This window comes from Diplotaxodon limnothrissa, linkage group LG23 (assembly GCF_057381915.1).
Source record: "Diplotaxodon limnothrissa isolate DT_005_m linkage group LG23, D_limnothrissa_male_GT1.1, whole genome shotgun sequence".
Taxonomy (NCBI): Eukaryota; Metazoa; Chordata; class Actinopteri; order Cichliformes; family Cichlidae; genus Diplotaxodon; species Diplotaxodon limnothrissa.
In genome coordinates this window covers 6,329,491-6,351,736 of record NC_140617.1, presented here as the reverse complement: position 1 = coordinate 6,351,736, position 22,246 = coordinate 6,329,491, and the positions used below count along the sequence as shown (strand labels likewise).

The 22,246-nt window shown below is 39.5% G+C and overlaps 2 protein-coding genes across 5 annotated transcripts; both read left to right on the top strand.

Annotated features, from left to right (window-relative positions):
- Positions 1-1,693: 1,693 nt before the first annotated feature.
- Positions 1,694-9,461, top strand: LOC146607391 (cytochrome P450 2J4-like). Of its 2 annotated transcripts, none has more exons than XM_085348607.1 (9): positions 1,694-1,955; positions 2,450-2,586; positions 2,703-2,833; positions 3,088-3,248; positions 5,189-5,365; positions 5,462-5,600; positions 5,789-5,976; positions 8,248-8,389; positions 8,864-9,461. In XM_085348607.1, exons 1-9 carry the CDS (start codon positions 1,755-1,757, stop codon positions 9,037-9,039), a joined length of 1,452 nt encoding a protein of 483 aa, XP_085204733.1. In that variant the 5' UTR covers positions 1,694-1,754; the 3' UTR covers positions 9,040-9,461. The 2 variants fall into 2 exon arrangements, with proteins under 2 accessions (XP_085204733.1, XP_085204732.1); XM_085348606.1 differs by having other exon boundaries at positions 2,450-2,609; positions 2,703-2,852; positions 8,864-9,457.
- A 1,165-nt stretch (positions 9,462-10,626) lies between these two features.
- On the top strand, positions 10,627-21,483 carry il23r (interleukin 23 receptor). 3 transcript variants are annotated; one of them, XM_085348605.1, is made up of 17 exons: positions 10,627-10,704; positions 10,825-11,165; positions 11,570-11,708; positions 11,885-12,051; positions 12,615-12,738; positions 12,819-12,985; positions 13,382-13,518; positions 13,622-13,823; positions 13,936-14,018; positions 14,703-14,901; positions 14,988-15,191; positions 15,484-15,582; positions 15,737-15,892; positions 18,416-18,556; positions 18,695-18,782; positions 19,232-19,322; positions 20,279-21,483. In XM_085348605.1, the coding sequence occupies exons 2-17, from the start codon at positions 11,105-11,107 to the stop codon at positions 20,927-20,929; spliced, it is 2,709 nt and encodes a 902-aa protein (XP_085204731.1). In that variant the 5' UTR covers positions 10,627-10,704; positions 10,825-11,104; the 3' UTR covers positions 20,930-21,483. The 3 variants fall into 3 exon arrangements, with proteins under 3 accessions (XP_085204731.1, XP_085204730.1, XP_085204729.1); XM_085348604.1 differs by having other exon boundaries at positions 10,627-10,926; positions 11,064-11,165; XM_085348603.1 differs by having other exon boundaries at positions 10,627-11,165.
- The last annotated feature ends 763 nt before the right edge of the window (positions 21,484-22,246 follow it).

Genomic DNA, 22,246 nt, shown 5'->3' with positions numbered 1-22,246 from the left:
TTTATGACCTCTTCTCAATGCCACAAACTCCCAAACATTTAGCTTCCAGTTTTCGTTATGGCAGTTAGCACAACCATGTTAGTGAAGCCTTCACCAATTAACTGAAGTGTGATTTCAGATGAACTTTCAAAAGAGAGCCTGTCCAGTATTCAAAGGTTTTTTGTCAATTCCAGGTTGATTGAATTTAAAGTCTTGCATAAGCTCCACTACGCCAAGACTTAACAAAACATTTGGCACTGTCTCCCCCATGTGTGACAAATGTGGTATTGCAAAAGTGTCAGTGTCACACATGTTGTGGTCCTGTCCAGATATATTTGGCTTACCCAAACAGTATGGTGTGTTCATTAACCTGGAGTGTAATCTGGAGATATTTGGCTCCTATGATGGGACAAGAGCACTCCCATTTAATCAAAGACAACTTCTGAGGGAAGGCATCATTGCTGCTAAAAATATTCATTTTGCTGACTCCATTATTTATCTCCTTGGTTGGGTTTTTGTATTTAAAAAAAAAAAAAGGATAATGAGCATAGACATCCGGTCACTGTATGACAAACCACAGTTCTGCTAATTTGAGTAGCAGAACTAGACGTTTCATTGCTGTTTATGGTGCCTTTTGGAAAGAGATTTTTGACATCTCTTTGTTTTTTTTGCTGCACATTTTGGCAGAACAACCCCAGGACACAACTTTGGGGTGTTTTCACCTCCCTCCTTCAGAGGTTTTCATTCTTGGCACCTGCTGGAGAGCAGCCCAGTCTGGGAACCACTTGTTGTCCCAAACCTTACATCCTCTGTGCCGTGGCACGTTAAACCATCAAGTATAAGCTAAACACATCTATTTCTTACAGTGTACATTTGTCTTTTATTACATTTTTCATGTCAAGCAGTTTCTGTTTCACCATTGTCTATTTGTATTATGTTGTGAGCCAGCATGCTGTTTGATTAAACCTTTAGACATTACATACACTATTATACTGTATACAAATATAAGATTCTGACATTAAACTACACACTTTTTAATGATTCATTGTTGAGCCCTGACTGTGAAGCAGTTTGAAAGACCTTCTGTGGTTTTAAATGTGCTGAACAAATAAACGTAGCCTGATATGAAAATGTGTGTGTGAGTAACATATATTCATCTTTCACTGAATCCAGTTTGGATTGATCTAATTCTTCTTAGCCTGATTTCTTTTAAGTTCACACTGCTATCAGTCGGAGGTGCCTGCCCTGGGCATTTCTCAATGTTTGTATTGTGCAATACGGTTTTGTGTTCCTCAGCCATTACCTGGCAACAACACAGTTACAGCACAATACAATGCCCATGTATGGTGTGTTCATTAACTTGGAGTGTAATCTGGCCATATGTGGCTATTATAATGGTGCAAGAGCACTCACATTTAATCAAAGACAACCTCCAAGGGAAGGCATCATCACTGCAAGAAATATTCATTTTACTGACTTCATTATTTATCTCCTTGATTGGGTTTTTGTATTTTAAAAAAAAAAAAAAGATATGGGCATAGACATCCGGTCACTGTATGACAAACCACAGTTCTGCTAATTTGAGTCACAGAACTAAATGTTTCACTGAACTTAGGGGAGAAAAACAAACCAAAACCTTGTTTCTAACAACTAGGAGTGTAATCAAGGCTTTATCTGGACTTTGGGCTGGGTTATGTACTCTCGGGCATTGGGTTATATAATATTCTGTCCCTGTAGCTGAACACTGAGTTACTTTTGCATAACAGAGTAAAGCTATGGAGAGAATATACAGCGTGCTCGGCCTGGAGTGGATTGACGGCGGGAGCATTTTACTATTTGTGTGTGTTTTCCTGCTTCTGACTGATTTTTTGAAGAACAGAGTGCCAAAAAACTTTCCTCCTGGACCGTGGGCTCTTGCTTTCATTGGTGATCTTTGGCGTATCCAACCTGCCAGGCTTCACTTGCAGTTCGCAGAGGTATAGAAATAGCTTTATTGCTGTGTAGTCGAAAATAAAGGGTCAGAAGCGTAAACAACACTCAGCTATATCACACTGCACTTTTTGCGTATTGATTTAAGTAAATCAGTAAATGTGAGGTTTTGTTTTTTAAAAAAAGTCCTAAACATGTCAGGTAAATAGTAAATTATTAACTTAAATGCAAGATAGCCAAACTGAACTCTATTCCAGATTCCCCTTTGTTCTCTTTACTGGGGGTCGGGGTGGGGGGCACAATATTGATACATGCTATTAATTTTATATTGTTGATTAAGTAATTTGTCCTCCAGATTTTAAAAAAGGGTAACTGAAAAATCCAACCAGCATTAGAAATTATACTTTTAAATAGATTTCAGCAGCTGATAAGAAACAGTTAAACTTGGGGGTTAAAACTGAAATGGGCAATCACATGACAGTGACTTCTTAAAAAATATGTCCACTCAGTGGTCAACCACAATGTCAATGCCTGTGTTCAGTTTGCAGAGAAGTATGGAAACGTTTTCAGCCTGCGACTATTTGGTGGAAGAATTGTGGTCGTGAATGGCTACAAGTCTGTGAAAGAGGCCTTGGTACAAAAAGGAGAAGACTTAATAGATCGTCCTGTCATACCCATATTTGAACTAGCAGGAAACAGAGGTGGAGTTGGTTGTATTTTCATATTTGAAGTTGAGCAAGATCAGGCTCAGTTTACACTATTTTGGAGTTAATGTTTCTGTATGTTCCTAAAAGGTCTTGTGATGTCAAATGGTTATCCATGGAAGCAACAGAGGAGATTTGCGCTTCACACTCTCAGAAACTTTGGTCTGGGCAAGAAGACCCTGGACTTATCCATCCAGCAGGAGTGCCAGTACCTCATAGAGGCTTTTGCAGATAAGCAAGGCACAAAAAAAATTAACTCACACTACCTTCAACTTTGAAGACAAACGCATGCACCAACAGCTACATACATTGTGTACTTAGGTATCATGACACCTGTTGCATGCGATTCATTTAACATGCGTTGTCCAGTGACTCATCATATTTGATGTTTTGTTTGTGATGTTTTGGGTCCCAATTTTCTTTATTATTTTGACATGATGCAAGGGTTCCTCAGTCTTTTTTATGTATTTTACAGGAAAGCCCTTTAATACCCAGTCACTGATAAACAACGCTGTGTCCAACATCATCTGCTGTTTGGTGTTTGGGAATCGATTCGACTACACTGACAAGGAGTTTCAGTCTATTCTCCAGAAATTCAACAAGATTATGCATTTACAGGGAAGTTTGTCAGTACAGGTGAGAATACATCCAATAATTGATAGGTTTGTAGCTTGAACCCATCCGCTGGAACGTTGAAGACAATATAATTACACTGCTAAGCAAGACACAAATAGGCAAAGTTCTTCATGTTACTCGTGCACGGGAGAGACCGGACAGAGCGCCGTCCCTTCGCTTGACCCCAGTTGCTCTCGTCCGTCCTCCCGTAACACTGTCCTTTTATTGAGGTTACATGAATATGCATAGGTTCATTAACATACGACGTCTACATACAAACAAAGAGTACCTTGCCTGTGTGTGTGTGTGTGTGTGTGTGTGTGTGTGTGTGTGTGTGTGTGTGTGTGTGTGTGTGTGTGTTGCTGATCAAAGGGTCAAACATCCTTGGTCAGGAAGAGGGTAGACTAGACCCCCCCCGGTGAGGAAGTCCAGCAGTTCATCTAAACAGAAAAGCACTTAGACTAGAACAGACGTAGCTACGTTAATCCTACCATAAAACAATTAAAACAAGATGCGACCTCTTCCCGTGCTCCCAGGATGTAGGTGTGCATTCTAGTGTGGAATGCACACCAAGCCTCTGTAGCCTGTTAAAGATCACACAACTTATCACTACACAATTGATTATACACCTCTAAGCATCTATGGTTAAATATTTCTAAGCATAAATAACAATCAACAATACAAACTCTAACAATAATTTTATTCATTATTTTATTCTGTAACTAAAATGTGTTTAATTTGAAACATTGCCGAAGAAATTTTATTGAAAACGAATACAGTAATGTCAGTCTACTAAAACTAAAAGGTGCGTATTCAAACTATGAGTCATGTAAATGTACACAAATATTATTGTGTGAAATCTATTTTATGAATCAAAGGTAAAAGTACTGATCTGGCACTAAAATTGTCCGTGTTGCTGATATTGTTAAAATTAACCAGTCGTATTTTTGCTGCAATTGTAGGATCCATAGTGTAAAAGTTTACACAGTCACCAAACAAGCAAAAGATTATTTTATGTTTGAAACATAAATCCCATTGAAGTTGCATAAATAAGGACATCCGACTTAAAAATCAGCTAAATCAGTCAACAAGCAGCCAACAGTAGCTTTATTTCCAATCCAAAAATTTCTGTATGACATGAAACTGTTGTTTCTAGTTAAGGGGAAGTTCTAACTACTTTATGTTTAGTTAGATTAGGCAATTGAATTCAGCTCTATTTACAACACTATATCAACAGTCGTCTCCAGGTGCTTTATGTTGTGAGGTAAAGACCCCTACAATAATACAGAGAAAACACCTAAAGGCAGATGATCCTCTATGAGCAAGCACTTGGTAACAGTGGGAAGGAAAAACTCCCTCTTTACAGAAACAAATCTCAGAAAGAACCAGGCCCAGAGAGGGGCCACCACCTGTTTACATTGCCTTACTCTAAACCTACTCACCCACCCCTGTTGCTTGTCACGTGTTTTCATGGTCTTACGATGTGAAGATTCATGTGCTTCTGTGATGAGGAGTTTTTGTTTTCTGTTCTCATACTGATCCCCTATCAGGAGCTCAGTCTGAGTACAGTCCTCTTTTTTCTCCTCCATTGCCCTTTTGTCTCGTACATTTCATTGTTTTTCTTTACGCTACCTGTTCTGACCTGTCTCCCCAATGTGATTTTTGTTTAATGTATGTATGGTTGAAAATCTCCCGTGACCGGTTGGGGGTGACTGGAGGGAGGACAAAATATACATTAAAGGACTAGTGTGGGGAATCTGAAAGGAGGTCAAGAAATTTATATCTTCACTTCTTAAGAGAAAAGAAAAACAACCTCAGTTCTTGTTTACATCTCCTTGTGTTTTGGGATCTAATATTTCATGACATTTGAAGGGGTTTCCAAATATCTGTAGTTCTTGAGTTATCTGGTGTAAAAGCCAGTAGTCAACAGGTGTACCTGAAACTGTCTTCGAACTCTGTAGATGTACAACACAATGCCCTGGCTGATGAAGTGGATTCCTGGATCTCACAAGGAAATATTATTTCTGGTACAACAGTTAATTGAGTTTGTAAAGGTAAAGGTCAATGAACACAAAGAAAATATTGACCCTTCATCACCAAGAGATTACATTGATGCTTTTCTCATAGAAATGGGAGAGGTGAGTAAAGTGCTCCTTGTCTGTTGTCTACATTTCTAATAAAATGTGTGATTTGTTGGCATGTAACACATTTTTGATCCTCTCTCACACTTATAGAAGGAGAACAAAGAATCTGGTTTTGATTTACAAAATCTGTGTTTTTGTGCTCTGGATCTTTTTGGTGCTGGAACTGAAACTACAACCACTACTTTACACTGGGGACTGCTTTACATGATCTACTACCCTGACATACAAGGTGTGTTTATGAATCACATCCACCTTTACTACATATTTTCTAATCAATTTGCCATCTCTTTATATTCTCAGGGGGTCCCTAAGAGATCATATGTATTGTGAGAGGATGCGTGTAAGATGTGTAAACTTTCCCTGTAAGTCATCTATGCTGCACACAGACTCACATTGTTTCCTGTTTTCACTGTGCAGAGAGAGTCCAGGCTGAGATAGATGCTGTGGTTGGTTCATCCAGACAGCCCTCTATGAGTGACAGAGAAAAAATGCCCTATACTGATGCTGTCGTTCATGAGATTCAGAGAATGGCCAACATCATCCCCCTCAATTTGGCTCACATGACAAGCAAAGACACCACACTGGATAACTATGCAATCCCAAAGGTATACAGTTCATATGTTATTTCCCAAGTGAGGTTTTTGTCATTTTTTGAAATGACCTATCCTTTTATCAGATAATTAAGAATGTTTTTAGACAGATTAAATGTAATAATAATAATCAAAACCAAAAACATGCTGGGAATTTGGGTATTTCACTTAAAGTACTAAAAATCCTCCTTTATACGCCAACTCTAGAGGCGTATAAATATATAAATACATTATCTCAGGAACTTCTTTAAGTTTCTTGAAGATTTTTCACCTCTCATCTGAGAAGCTTCTGGTGGAGAGTCCCGGATTTAAGCCATATTAGGAATGTCCCTTAAGAGGGTCACTGGCCCACTATTGATCATCTGCCTAATCACATGAGCCAAAGGTCTGAAGTACACTAGGATGAGGTGTTTGGAGAAGTCTCTCCTGAGTTTCTCTGATAAAGGGATGATAGGAGATGACAGTGCTGACAATGCTATTCTGTTTTCCTTCTGTTTCTCCCTAGTTGATGTCTGACCTTTTTTACAGTATCTTTGCTGATTCGATAACCACATGCTTTAAGAGCGTTCGTTACATCTGTGTGCTCCTTCTCTCTCTCTTGTGGCTTGGAGGGAACATTTTCTGCCCCGTGTTGCAGGATCCTTCAAGAAACTTAGAGAAGTCCAGTCGCTTTTCCTTCCAAGTGCACTAGATTACCATAACCTGGATGACTGACAACCTTCACAGACATAAATACATTATATTGTCAAAAGTAATTACTTACTCATCCAAATCACTAAATCAAGGTCTTCCTGGCACTTTAATGGCCACAGGTGTATAAAATCAAGCACCTTAGCATGCAGACTGCTACTACAAACATTTGTGAAAGACTGGGAGCTCTCAGGACCTCAGTGAATTCCAGCGTGGTACCGTGATAGGATGTCACCTGTGTAACAGGTCCAGTCATGAAATTTCCTCATTACTAAATATTCCACAGTCAACTGTTAGTGGTGTTATAACAAAGTGGAACCAATTGGGAACGACGGCAACACAGCCATGATCACATAGTGGGGGCCAGCAGATGCTGAGGCGCACAGAGCACAGAGGTCATCAAATTTCTGCAGAGTCAAACAATCAATCACTACAGACCTCCAAACTTCACGTGGTTTTCAGATTAGACCAAGAGCAGTGCACAGAGAACTTGATGGAATAGAGCTGCAGCTGCAATCTTGACATCACCAAGAGCAAAGGAAACCCAACAGATGCACGCTGCGAAAAGCACGCTGCCACTGGACTCCAAAGCAATGGATACGTGTTCTCTGGGTTTGTCAGGTGCCAGCATTGTGCCAAGTGTAAAGTTTGGTGGAGGGGGGATTATGGTGTGGAGCTGTTTTTCAGGAGTTGAGCTCTCCCCCTTAGTTCCATTCAAAGGAACTCTTAATGCTTTAGCATACAAAGAAATTTTAGACAATTTCATGCTTCCAACATTGTGAGAACAGTTTGAGGTTGGATCCTTCCTGTTCCAACATGACTGTGCACCAGTGCACAAAGCAAAGCCCATAAAGACACAGATGAGCAAGTTTGATGTGGAAGAACTTGATTGGCCTGCACACAGTCTGACCTATAGATAGAAAGCCTTTGGGATGAATTAGAGCAGAGATGGCAGGCCAGGCCTTCTCATCCAACATCAGTGTCTGACCTCACAAATGTGCTTGTAGAAGAATGGTCAATAATTCCCATGAACACACCTTTAAACCTTCTGGAAAGTCTTCTGAGAAGTGTCCAAGCTGTTATAGCTGCAAAGGTTGGGCCAACATCATATTAAACTTTATGGATTAAAGATGAGATGTCACTCTACTGTAGCACAGGACGGCAAGTTCCAACATTCGAGGAGGGCTCAGAGTAGATTGCTACTCCTACCTGTCAAAAGAAGCCAGTTTAGGTGGTTCGGGCATCTGTAGGATCTGTAGTACTGAGTGATGTGTCTTAGGCATGCCCTGTCAGGAGAAGGCCTCGGGGTAGACCCAGGACAGACTGTAGAGATTATGGATGGATGGATAATTGTGTAATGTAACACAATAATCCATTTAATAGCCCTGCTCTTTAGTTATAGGAATTAGCTTCTTCCATGAGCTGATTTTCCACCAACTAGCAAATTAACACAATTAACAATTGCACATTTTATTATTTTTGACATTTTTAAGTTTCTAAATTCTTGAGAATTCTTGATTCTGTCCAAAACTTTGTTTCAAAACTTGCATTGGAAACAAACTAGTAAAATCATTTACTTCAATTGTATTTTTTCAGGGTACCATAATCATAACTTTACTGCACTCGGTCCTGTGTGATGAATCGATGTGGGAAACTCCACACACCTTCAACCCTCAACATTTTCTGGACCAGGATGGTAAATTCAGGAAGAGAGAAGCCTTTATGCCTTTCGCTGCAGGTTAGTCAGTAGTTACTCCACATATCCTGTAACACAGTTGCATGTTTTTTATGGGTATGTGTTTACAGGGGCACTATAAAATGTTATAGCTTCGTGGAACACCAGAAAGGGTTCAGATAGGAAGCAAAACACCAGTTTTCCCACAAAGACTCTGATCTGTTGAAGACCTTCCCTGATTGAAGTGCATATGCATATGCAAATTTCATAGCATTAAACTTTAACCTGCCGGGTTCCTAGTACAAAAAGTGTGCATTTTTTTTTTTGTGCTGGCACCCTTCTTTTAAATAAAGAAGAGTATTTCCAGTAATGTGTCCCGTTGTGTGCTACACATGAGATATGGAAAGTTTAGCCAGTGTCCTGAAATGCTTTTCCCAACATTTTACAGACTTCATGTGTGAAGAACTACAAAAATATCTGTGAATTAAGGTGAATGTCCTTGTGAATGAAATCACTCAACTTCTGGTGTATTCGTAGGTAAGCGTGTGTGTCTTGGGGAACAGCTGGCCAGGATGGAGTTATTCCTGTTCTTTACCTCCCTCCTCCAGAGATTTTCATTCACTGCACCTGCTGGAGAGCAGCCCAGTCTGGAGTTCAAGTTGGGAGTAGCTCGGGCCCCCAAACCTTATCGCCTCTGTGCTGTACCACGATAAAGCAATAAATGGCACATAAAATGCCATGTTTCTTTGCATGTATCTTTATCTATCTCAAATTTGAGGGTATAGTTTATTCAGGAAGGAGGGCTTTCTGCAATCTAAAATATTCAAGTGTGCAAAAGTAAATAAAACAAACTCCTTAAAAGAAATCACTGGTATGCAATTTCCTGCAGTCGCTTCCTCTGCACATTGTCTTTGTAGTTAAAACGCGACGTCCTTGAATAAACTGTATGTTTCTCATTCAGACCGCTATTTGTTAAATTTCACACTGTGGTTTTATTCTGAGGTTTGAAAGTTGAAAAAAAACACAACGTGCCGCTCTTTACTGTCGCTCTCTTAAAATCACTGTAGTTTAAAGATTGATTATTTAAAAAAAAAAGTTCTGTGGAGCATAAAGTTTATGTGAAAGAAAATGAAATGTCAATAAAAGGTTGAATCATTTAAAAATTTGTGTATTTTTTATTTATAGTATTTGTGTTAAGAATACCAAATTTTGTCATGTCACTTGTGAAAAGTAACACTTTCAGAGAGTTTCTGAATTTGAACCATGAACATGAAGGAGTATTAATTCTGAAAACTGCCTTAAACCTCAAGCCACCTTTATCTCACGAACATGCACCCCGTCAAACTTCTGGGTTTTCCCTGTAAACCGTTTGAAGTTACAGATGGAAAATATCTTGTGAAAGAAAATCACAAAAGCCAAGATAGCTAGAGACTTTTAAACAGTTGAGGCTGAAGTACTTTGCGGGACTACAAACGCTAGCAAACGGGCTCAGTGAGAAAAGATGTTCGAGTGCAAATCGATTTCTCTAAAGAGTTCTCTGTAAGTTTCTTTTAAAATTTTTCTAAAACACATTTAAGATCCAGGATGTGTTTAATTTCCATGTCACTGAGCAGTTTTCTGTTATGTCATTTAAAAAAAAAATCTTTATAACCTTTATTATGTAAGTCTGTCCTTCAGCACATTTTGACTTATTGTGTCAAATAACCAAGTTGTCAGCGTGCTTTTCAAAGTAAAATGATTGATGTCACCGTGTCGCTTGCTCGGTTGACCACTGGATTATGTGCCAGCAGCAGCATGTTTAATGAGAGCAGATGCTGAGAACACTGATGTTTCAAGTCAACAGAATCGTTGTGGTGATGAAAAACAGGCAACAGAAGTAGGGCAACAAACTACTCAAAAAAAAAAATGATCAAAGTTTCTGCATTTGCCAGAATACCACAAAACTAGGTCACTGGCCTCTTTAAGACATTTCACTCCCATGAAAGAGATCACTTTAGTCAGGTGCTCCTCACACAGCAAGTCGTCTGACGATCGATTCACAGCAAAAGCCTTTTTGGATGGTATCTTGATAAGAAAACCCAGACATGATGGAGTTCTGGTGAGCGTTATCTCAATCTTTCGCCTATATGTCGAAAGTGATGGTATGTGCAGTCTTTGAGAGACAAAAACATACAGAGAAACACGTTACAGTCGTTGATCGCTAGGAGACTCTCCTTGTGGGATAATGCAGTTTTTTTTTCTCTCCCTATTCCTGTCCTGTCTTTCAGGTTCTGCGTGCCGCAGGTGAGTAGCGATAAGGCTCGTTAGCCACCGGACCAAAACCAACGTGTCCCAACAGGCTGCTGGCAGCGAAAGAATTGAAAGTTAACATGCTTGACGTGAGGAAATACTTAATCTCAGTTCATCTCAGTTGTGTCAGCAGGATAGAACATTGACAGGAACGTGTTTTCTCTTATCTGCCACGGTGTTGTGACGCTTGTACTTGTTAATGTTATCAGCTTCAAGCTTGCACTGGAAAGAATGAGACATTCAGTTAAAAGCTCTTCCTCCGCCTCATGTTAGGCAGCTCACTCCAGTGCTCCCGCACGCAGATGACTGAGGTAGGCTTTGAAGATAATTTTGTGAAAGGAAATTTCTTTTAAGTGATTCGTAAGAAGTAAGAAATTTGTCATTTTTCATTTTGTTTCCTAAAAAAACAACCTGTTTTTCTTCTCTTCTCATTTCTTTGTTCTTACAGCTGCTGAAGGGGTTCTTCGGGATTCAGAAAAATGAGCTGAGATGACCGTCTCCTCAGTCATTTCGAGATGTATTATTGTACTTCTTACTTTTTCTATCAATTGTGAGTGTTACAGGTTCCAGCTATTTAAAAAAACACACCGCCATTACTCTGTTTCTGCTTACTGAGATCCCTTATCACACTTTGGTAGCTCTTGTGGTTTTGAATTGTAACCCTTGCTTCGGCTTTTACCACAACTTCAACCCAAGTGTTTCAGTAATTAAATTAGCAGATACATAGTCATGGAAAACACTTTTACTTTGTCTGTTCTTGGCATTCCTTCTTGCACAAAGAGGATTTTTTGGGATCTCCCACTCACACATTACAGCCAATGAATGTAATGATCCACTTGGTTTTTATAGTAAATGGGTTTTGCTATACATAAGGTATTTATTGGAATGGTCTAAAATTCACTTTCTCGACTAATGCTGTGGGGAAAACTTCATGCATTTGTCTTTTCCGGACAGACTTCCCTCTTCTGCCTGTTGGCTGCCAACGAGCGATCACTACCCGGTATACTGGGTACCTGGTTGTAGAGCCAGCTCCACTCTTTCTCATGGGCTCAAATCTGACGGTGTACTGCCACACCCATAAATGTGATTGGAGGTGGGAATCAGAACAATGCTACACAGTATTCTGCCATGCATGAAAATCTCCCTGCTGTGTTTGTAGCTATCAGCTTTATTGGCTCATATTTGATAACAGAAAATTTGTTTTTAGACTTCTTGTCCCTCTCCACCAGTTAGGAAATGATAATTAAAAGTTTTCTTTTTTACATGCAGAGCCAAGATATACATGGTGCTAAATGGCAAGCCTGTGGATAAATGGGAGAGAATCAACTGCACTACAGTGAAATTCTATCTGCCCAGCATATGGATCCCACTGTCTGCAGCGATCTGCAGTAATTATATGCATAGCGTTGTGAATGGAGTGGATCTACGAGCTGGCCGTATGTACAGTTTACAGCAGCTGCAAAAGAAAATTTGTGTGCAAGTGCAAAAAATAGAAAGAGAGAGTAAGACACAAATTTACAACACTGCCTATAAAAGTGGCATAATAGTAAGAAAATGCAGTGGGGTTGTAGGTAAACTTGGTTTGCAGCAGGCTAAATAAATCACAATTGTTGTTTTTTTGTTTTTCACTGCTGTCTGTTACGGCTGATGTTGAGCAGAACTTGGAGGCTGGGTTATTGGAACATAGTTTCTTTTTTATTTATTAATTTTTCTTGTAGAAGCTAACCAAACAGTACAAAATAAAAAATAAAAAAAGCAAAGTGAAAGGTAAACCCATGGGTACCTTGTAGTAATGGGAGCAGATGTGCTCAAACTTTAATTACTAAAATATATATTTTTAGGAGAAAGTATAAAATTATTGAAAATATGCATTTGCTAATATTTTACACTTTGAAATTTGTTTATAGAAGTGACACAGAAAGCAAATGACTAGTTTTCATTTTCCAGCAAATGTAAAAACTAAGGTCTGTTTTTTTTTGTTTCAATCATGTGCTTTTAGTGCCTCCAGATAAACCTGACACTATAACATGTGAAACAGCAAAGAGCTCATCCTTAATAAACTGCTCGTGGACGAGGGGGCAGGAAACGTACCTCCCTACTCTCTACAACATTTCTGTAAACAGGTATGGTGTTATGTTTTTGTTTTGTATTTTCTTGTTTATCCAAATCTCATGGTTTGATTTTTTTAATGTTTTATTTTTAGGGAAAATGGGAGTCAGATACGTCTATTTCAAATCCAGGATGCTGACAAAATCACCATACCACGAAGCATGTTTGATGAAAACACTACATACCTGATCATTATCACTGCTTCCAACCACTTTGGAACATCACAATCCGATCCAGTTGTCCTACGTGTGAAGGACATAGGTAAACCTGTGCTTCTGCAATACTTACACAGATCTTGAATTTGAATACTTGAATACTATTGAATGTTTTTTTTTTCACTTGTTAATTTCAGTCTTTCTTTTTTTTTTATTAGAGTCATATGGTTTCTCGAGAAATGTGTCATCACCTGATGTATCATTTTTAGAAAGTTTTTTTTTTTATGGTCACAGTTTGACTAATTTGACCTTCTTATCAGCAAACTGTTTTTCTGTTTGTGTAATATTTATTTGAAGAGAAATTTACCTACGCCCTCGGATGAGCTCTGTCACTATTTCAGTAAACTTTAATTGCCCAGAATTTCTGTGCCATTACAGAATATGTAGCTGTTTCTGTCTCTATCATTTGTGAGCACTATATTTGGTTTCCTTTGTCTTGCAGTGATTCCCGATGCACCTATTATTATGCAGATACAGTTTCCGAGCAATTCCGTAGCAGCCACATTGCAATGGAAAAGCAATGAATCCTCAGTTTATCTCAGACCTCATGTCATGCTGCGCACAAACAACACTTCCTGGGTAAAGTTTTATTAACACTCCTCCAACGACACTGTGGGGGGTTTTTACAGCAAAAGCCTTTATCTGGCACCATGAAGTTGATCTAATCTCTCAATGTTTTTAGGAAATGAGAGCGGGCGTGGAACTCGGTAAGAATCTGATACGGGTAGATAATCTAACACATCTGACTGAGTATGAGTTCCAGATGAAAATATGCAACACAGCGCCTGTGCCGACACATACCAACGCAAGTAGTATTAGCGCCAGAAAAGCATTGCTTTGCAGCAAATGGAGCCCGTCTGTGAGGAAGAAAAGCCCTGGAAAAGGCAAGCTCACTGTTCTTGCTTATCATAAGACAGATGCAATGTAAATGTGATGATATAAGAATTTGTTGTTTCTAATTCATAGCCCACAACTTATTGTCTACCCTCCCCTCAGGTCCATCCCAGCAGTTGCAAGTTTGGAGGAAGGTGGAGAGGCAGGGGACAGACGGCCAGAGGAACGTGACTGTTTTGTGGAAGGTAATAAGTTATGGCCACTCATGAGCCCTGGCTTTTGTTGTTATGCTGACAATTATGAATCCCAAACATCCATCAAATACAAGAAATGCTTTTTATAATGCATCAGTTTGGTTATAACACAGAAAGCCTTCACTGCTGATTGGTTAAAAGGAATCATTTATCATTTTGTAAATTGCAACCACTTGATTTGCTGCGGAGACCTTTTTGTTGTGCATTTTACATGAAAGAAAAAACTTTCTCTTGACAGCGACTTCCTGCACAATACCTGACCACAGAATAATCTAACACAAAGCCTGTCTTCTGGCAGCAGTAATTTCAATTTATACAGTAAAATGAAAGTGGTGTCAGACCTCTAATCTAACTTTTGGATAATAAGCAAGTAACTGTATTTCAGACTGGCAAACTATATTACTATATTACTAAAAATGAGTAATATAGGAGTGCAGGTAGAATTTCAATTTCATTTCAGTTCTAATTTTTTATCCATCACAGCAAAGTGCAAAGAAATATAACAGCCTCTTGGCTGACGCTAAACAAGGGACAATTGCAAACAGGAAATGCCATCCTCTGATCAGAGGTTTTACAGACACCAGCTAAATTATTTTACATAACACGCAACCCTAAAGAACTTAATCTGCAAATGACAAATGTAAATATTAAGTGATGACTGGATTTCTTTCCCAGCCTCTACCACGAGAGGATTTCAGTGGCAAGGTGATTGAGTATGACATCTTTCTGGATAATGGTCAGAAGCTTAAAACCTGTGCTGCCGAGTGCATCCAGTGTTCAGTTCAGCTACCAGCAGAGGTTAGCAGCCTGAGCATCAGTGCGGTCACCACATATGGAAAGTCGCCACCAGCTGATGTAATTCTCAGACAATCAGGTATAGCAATACTGCACACAGAAGATTAAAACAAAAGTACGGTTAAATTATGGAGAAAATGAAAACTAAATGTCTTCACTGTTCAGGTGTCCCTGGATCTCTTCTGATCAAATTTAGCCCTGCTGCTGATGGCAGTGCTGTGTTTGTTTCCTGGTCGTGGACAACAGGAAACTACCCATTGACACAGGAGGAAGAACTGCGGTATTACGTGATAGAAAGGACAATTGTATCTGGAGAAGGGCTGTGGTGGCAAAAGTTGGCCAAAGATCTAAACAGCACATCAATCACAGGTAGACTCACCACTGAGCCACTAGGGAATCTGGCTGTCCACATACGAACAGCAAAAATATTGCATCACATAAATGCAAATTTAAATTTATGAAATGATATAAAGACACCAGGGCTTTAAATGAGAGAAAACAGTGGCCTCTTGTGGCCATTTGTTGTATTACACCAGCACAAGCACAGAATGCAGATATGGTCTTTATATACCTTAGCTCTGTAATTGTGAACTAATCTTCATATTTGCAAAATAAATAATATATTTTAATATAATGTAGTTTTTTTCTGGCTTTGCTTCAGGTTTGGCTCCAGGTGTGAGGTATAACATCTCTCTGTATGCTGTGACCACCAGAGGTGTCAGTGCTCCATCATCCATACTGCTCTACTCCAAAGAACAGAGTAACACTTCTTCAGATTCTTTTTTAAGAGAAGTTTATTTCTACATTTTTGAAGATTTTTTTAAGCATGTGCTAGATTTTGTGAATCTATACCTGGGCTTCAGGAAACACTTACCGTACCCAACACATAGTCTTTGCATCACTGTGTGTTTCAGAGCCACTTTCTGGTCCAAACCTCTCTGTGCTGGCCCACGAGGCCCGACGCATCCAGATCCAGTGGGAGGAGCTGCCCGTATACCAGCAGAGGGGTTTCATCACAAAGTACAACATCTATTGCAAAACACCGGAATCCAAAGACAAAGAATTAAATAGTGAGTATCAAACTGTATATGCCAATTGATGGGATGGGCATTTTTTCACAATCAGCTGTTCGACGAAAAAACATCATATTAACTGATAAATTGAGAAACCGAAACAGACATTTATTGTAGCGGTAAGTGAAAATTGGTAGGTTGTCTATAAACATTATCGGGTCACCTTATTTATCCTTTTAAGGCGGGTCCAAAATAAGTACCTGGCATGCTTTGGTGTGACAGAAAAGGTTTAGTTATATGAGCAGGCTGTTGCTTTAAAGAAAAAGTCTAACTTTTTTTTTTTTTAACACATGTTTTTCAGCTGCTTTTTCAGATCAGTATAAACACATGTTGATTTGCACTGAAGGTTTAGAGGAACCACAACTTTGCGCTGTTTCCTGTTCTTCTACATCACGAGCCCTGCCTTTTATGGGGCACATGTAGGCATACGTTTTGTGTCTGTATTCCACCTAGGTCAGACAAAGTCCTCCTGTGGGCGCACACATGTGGGAAATTTATGTATGCAATAGTAAATTTATGTAAGCACAAATTGTGTCTGAGCAGAAGACTTGTGTTACAAAATGGAAAGTGTGCAACCAGGATTCCATCGATACTCCCCTCCCACAAAGATGCAGTGCATCAGCAGGGTTTTTCACCTCTCGCTTCCAGTAATGTCATGAATTTGAAATGTTAAACTGCTGCATGTGGATTATGTAGCTATTATGTTAAAAATACTTTTTCAAAAAAAGCTAAAAGGAGGGGACAGCATCACTGTCTAACATGACAAGAGACCTTTTTGGTAGTTTTCTCTGAAGTCCTACGCATTTTGTATCTATCTTAGATCACCTTGGTGATTGATTGTGTATGCCGAGATCTCACCTAAGAAAAAACAGTTGTTTGTCGTCATTTTCACAGAGTCTTCAGAGTTTTCTAGAACTGGCTTTGACCACAAACAGGAAGCCATGTGGCTATGTGCACAAATGCATCCGTAAACACAGTTACAAACCAGCCTGCTTTGTGCACTATTTTTGGAATGTCAGCTTTAAAGCACCTGAGAGCGCACATTCTGCTCTCTCAAATGTGCTACGTGCAGATACTAACTATCAGTGTTCTTTGAGGTATTTCAGATAATTACTTCAGTGATCTACTTTTGTCTTATGCCATTTTGCTCCATTACTCATATACTGTGCCAAAATATAACCTGCAGCCAGATCATGCTAAAATCTTTTATTGGCAGTTAATCCTCTTACACTGCACTGAAAGTTGCAGCTTACAAGAGAAAGTCATGTGGAAACTGGTGAGATCTTTGCACTCAGAGACAGTCATGATCTGACTCAATGTTCACTATCTCTGTTTGGTAGAAACGTTTAACTGCAAATGATCTGCACAAACACACCAATACATGAGTGGAAAAATACTGGTTAGAAAACGTTTGATGGGATTGTGGCTTTAACAGAGGAAAAAGGATCAGACTGACGTTTGGCCAATGAAGTCCTTGACAAGTGAAAGAGTCTCTTTGTTACAGATTTATCTTGTTTTTCCTTCATTTTCTGTTTTGCAATAATGTGCAAAAGTCTTGAGCCAACCCTCATTTCTCTCTATTTTTCATGGAAAAATGAGAAATGGGTGCTGTGGCTTATTAATTCTTTATTCTTCAGCACAGCCTGAACTCTGTTAGAGAGCTTTATGGCAAGTAGTTTTCAGGTGCAGTTCTCGAAGCGTTTTGAAGGGCATTCAAAGCTCTTCTTTGAGTGTTTTCTGCCTTTTGTTCCGCTCTCTATCAAGATGATCCCGCACTGCTTCAGTAACGTTAAGGTTGGGGTTATTGGATGGCCAAATCATGACTGATAGTGTTGTTGTTTGTAAAAAAACTAAAACAAAAGCTCAAGCTGGGCAAATTAAGCTAGCCACAGGCCTACCAGTCAACTATGGACAAATGATGTAGTTATTGCTATTTATTTTTATGTGCAATCAACACTTATGGGGACGTCATCAGTGTAATACACAAGGTCTGGCTAGACCACTAATCAAAACTGGTGTTTCAACAGAACTGAAAGTACTAGGGTGGCAAATTCCCCATCAGTAATTGAACCTGAAAATAAACGTTTACTCATAAGAAGTGTATTTTTTCCCAAAAACCAGGAAATTATTTTCACCAGTATCCATTGTTACAAGTGTACAGTCAGCAATCCACAGACACCCACTTCCCAGAAAGCGTTGGTGCATCAGAACCATTTTTAACCTCAGTAGTTCAGCAGAGCCAAGCAGGTTTCAAGCAGCACATAGGCCACACATCCTATGATCATGCTTGTTGACAGTAGGCTGGAGGACGCTGACTAAAACCCCCAACTGATATGTTATCTTTACAAGAGGACGAGGCCAGGGAAGTAGTGAAGAAACAGAGGGATCGTCCATCTCATGCAAAAGAAGACATGTTGATGTTCAAATAGCAGCATTATGCCGGTCTTCTTCTTAAGGCTACCTTAAAAATATTGTGCTTGCTTAAAAAAAGAAATATCTCTCATTTGCTTCTCTACACAGAGACTGTGTCTGCACCTGGTCCAAGGCAGGAGTGGTTGAACTGTCCTGAAGGAAATGTGGTTCTGCAAATGACTGCATCCAACTCAGCAGGAGAAGGACCGCGAGGGCGCCGGATCTACTCTCAGCCTGCAGCTCCTCCAGGTCAATATTCTATTGCCACAAATACTAAAACATATTTAAGCTTTTAACTCTCCTTTTGTATTTTGAGGACAACTAACATCAAAATAATATTATTTTCATAACTCATAAGTGTTGTCTTTCTTTTCTTGTCTCCTGTAGTTGGCCTGGTGGTTGTGTGTGTTTTCATCGTTGCTATCTTCATTGCGATCATAGCCAACCTGATGTGCTGGAGATGCGTGAGGGAAAGGTATTAATCGTTTATGCTCGAAATGAACAATTAAGCTCGAAACAACTGTTGTCCGACAGACACAAAACAAAACCTAACAGCCAAAGTATTTCTAAGGATACCACATCAGGACCTTAAGTTTTGTTTTACTAGTAACAGCGATGGATGCCATTGTGGTCGGCTTTATTAAAATGCCACACCGCAACATGAACAGATGAACAAGAAGCCACAGATTTAACACGAAGAGAAACTTAAACCAACACGTGTAGCCTACTAAATGTGGTCAAAGCACTCTTTCCCAATCTGGTGGTTTTACCTGCGGAGAGACTGATTTTGATTTGCAGTAGTAGACAGCTGTAGTAATACACGCATGCATCAGTTATATTGTCTAGTACCTCAGAGGCACAATAAGGAGGTTTTGTTGTAGCGTTTTAATCAAAAACTGAAAATCTAACTGTTTTCTGTCTTAGGATCAAACAGAAATGTATATCCTGGGGACCTGCCTGGCTAGTTGAAAACTTGCCAAAACCTGGACACAGTAATGCCATCAGACTATTGGAGGTAAACAAAGCAAGCATGTCCACTGAGATGACATTCATGCTCATCAGCCATACACTGTACATAAAAGATGAATATAGCTACTATAACATGACATTTTGGTTTGTGAACTCTGCATTTTAAAGCATCGTGATACGCTTTAAAATATAACATTTCCAAAGTAGAATTACTGTGGCGATCACTTTAGTCTCTTTGTGCCGTTTTTCGTCTCTGCTTTGTGCTTTTGGCTTAGCTAAATGCTAAGAGAAAGATCATAGAAAGTTCATATCTTCATTAGGATAGGGATTTATAATAGTGTGTTGGACTATAGTAGGCAACCATCCCAACACTGATCACAACAAAAAGGGGAAATGCCTCCCACACACACAAACATTTCACACAGCGTGCAGTCAATTTGCATGAATGCATTTGATAGGCTGTTAGCATTTGTGGAGCCAATGAGAATCAACAAGTGATCAAATCGATAACTGATATCGATAATGGAATTAGAATCTCCACATTTTTCATTGTTCCCATTCCTAGTCCCAAGTAACGTAGCACTGGAGTCTAATAGTGTTAACTCACTTCTGATGCCAGCCTTAGCGGATGCTCCCAAGTCCAGGAACTGCAGTTGTTGACCCTTGGCACGTATTGGCTTCATTTTTCAGCCAAGGAGACTACATCTTACTGTCAGCATAATGACCAAAAGAGAAACAACTAGCAAATGAAACAACTCCACCAGTGCCAGCAAAACAAAGAAATCAATTTGCCAGTTTTGAGCTACACTAAAAATAGCCTACTATTAGTTTCTAGACATTGCTAGCCTGAACTATCGTAGGAAGTCAATGCTACTTCCTGCTTTCGTTCTGAGAGATTTAGATACTTTGTCTTGATGACACACATAACTCTGAAACAATTGCATTGTATTTATCTCTCTAGATCTAAGTATGGATTTGATTTGTTTGTTTTGTGGTCCACAGCACGATGGAGTCGAACCATTATTCTCGTGCACCCACAATGACCCTCCACTGTCCCCCATCACTGTCATCTCCCAGGAGGAGAGGGATGAAATCTACCCCAACATCCATGTTGAAGAGTCCCAGATTGGATCAGGACCACTCACAGTGAAAACACCTTTCCTGATGTCAGATACTGAGAAAATGCTTGTTGACAGAAGGCTCGAGCATGTTTGCTACAAACCCCAGATTGGCATGATGACTTCAGAAGAAGAGGAGGTGAATGAAGTGGAGGAGAAGCAGATGGACGCTCCATTAAATGGGGAGGACGGCAGTTGTTCAAGTGTGTTTGAAGGATTACTGAGTGGCTTGTTGTTGAGTGTGGATGTGAATTCCTCTTATTCATCTCGGGAACGTACTCACGGCTTTTTGAATGATCGTCTGAGGCCTAAACCTCCTGAACCAAGCACAATATCTAGAGGCTTTCAGTTCTTACAACAACATAGAGGGACTGTGGATGAAGTAGAAACAGACTCTCCATCTCTGGACTTGCCACAGGATGAGATTATGACTCCTGACACAGCAGACCCCAGCTTGTCTCAATGTACTGGTGAGATAATACTGTTTGGCGGTTACTTCCCTCAGATTGCTGCCGTCAGCAGTGATCAACTGTAGCATGGACGATGGGGACAACACAAAGAAAAAAAGATAAACCTGCACTACAAAGAAAGCATTATCAAACCACCTTATCGCTTGAAATGATGATTTCAGTAACTTTGTGCGATCAGAATGAAAATCTGCCTGAAATTGTTGTCAAAAACAAATTCATGAAATAAATTTAAAGCAAAAAAAAACTTTATCAAGTTTGCTGAATGTCAAACATCAGAGTGACCTGATGGCAGAATGGTTATGACCACATGAGGCCAAAACGTCTCCTGAATATATGAATAGATATAACACTAACCCTCCAAAAATGCTAACAGTGGAGCACACTCATACATAAACAACTTTCTTCCATGCAATTTGGACTCATGGGATCATCGGTCTGTTGCAGGACTCATGCATGGAGACGTGTTAGCCCAGGAGTCGATTTAAAATCACTACTGTGAAAGGAAGCCAGAGTACCTGGAGAGAAAACGCACATTCAGAAAGGCCCCAGCCTGGATTTGAAACTAAACTCTTCTTGCTATTTAAACAATGGTGCTAGCCACTGTACCGCTGTGCTTGTAAATAGCATCATAGAAAAATATTTTTAGTATTTAGTGATTCACATCTATCTAATTTGTTAAGAAAATGATTTATGTTTCCAAGAGAATTAAACCAGGTAACAAAAAAATAGCATCTCCTCTGTTTCCACCATCCATCTTTTAGTGATGTTGTCATCTCTTTTAATCTTTACATTTATCTGGTAGATTGTTGTCAACTTTGGTAAAACAGATTGAAGGTGTAGACAAGATGTTTCCCACTTACTTAAAGAATGAGTTAAAAACTCATCCACTCACTGGAAGATCTGTCACTATAGAGACATTCATGGTTTCTCTGGATTGAACTGTAATATTTTGTTGATCCTCCGATAAGCATCATGAATTTCATGTTCTTGTGCCTGCCATAACATCTATGAGGTGGAGATGGTGGAGGATTTGCAGGCTGACATTAGAATTTAGCATTAGCATTCAAAACACTGTAAGTAAAGTGTCACAGAGATGCTAGCGTAGCTTGTTTTTATTATTAAGCTTGTTAAAGAATACCCAAAGAAACTGTAATCTGGGTCCAGATTTTAGACTAGACTGAGAGACTAGTGTCTCAAAAGCATACGTGAAGCTTAGCGTACTGCAGTCTGTCGCCTGATCTTTTAGCTAACAGTGCCTGTAGTTATATTAACCTCATGATTTATTGATGTACAGAATTCAGTTTGAGGTATTTAGCAGTTAGACTCGACAGTCCATCACAGCAGGAAAGAATCCCAGCCGTGATAGGGATTCGGGTAGGACA

Bases quoted from the DNA above. Each gene is read 5' to 3' on its own strand.
- LOC146607391 (XM_085348606.1), top strand. From the start codon at position 1,755: ATGGAGAGAATATACAGCGTGCTCGGCCTGGAGTGGATTGACGGCGGG. The intron at 2,853-3,087 runs GCACAAAAAAAA...TGTATTTTACAG, and splicing joins GGCTTTTGCAGATAAGCAAG to GAAAGCCCTTTAATACCCAG. The intron at 5,601-5,788 runs GTGTGTTTATGA...TTCACTGTGCAG, and splicing joins CTACTACCCTGACATACAAG to AGAGAGTCCAGGCTGAGATA.
- il23r (XM_085348605.1), top strand. From the start codon at position 11,105: ATGACCGTCTCCTCAGTCATTTCGAGATGTATTATTGTACTTCTTACT. The intron at 14,019-14,702 runs GTAATAAGTTAT...TTTCTTTCCCAG, and splicing joins ACGTGACTGTTTTGTGGAAG to CCTCTACCACGAGAGGATTT. The intron at 15,893-18,415 runs GTGAGTATCAAA...TTCTCTACACAG, and splicing joins CAAAGACAAAGAATTAAATA to AGACTGTGTCTGCACCTGGT.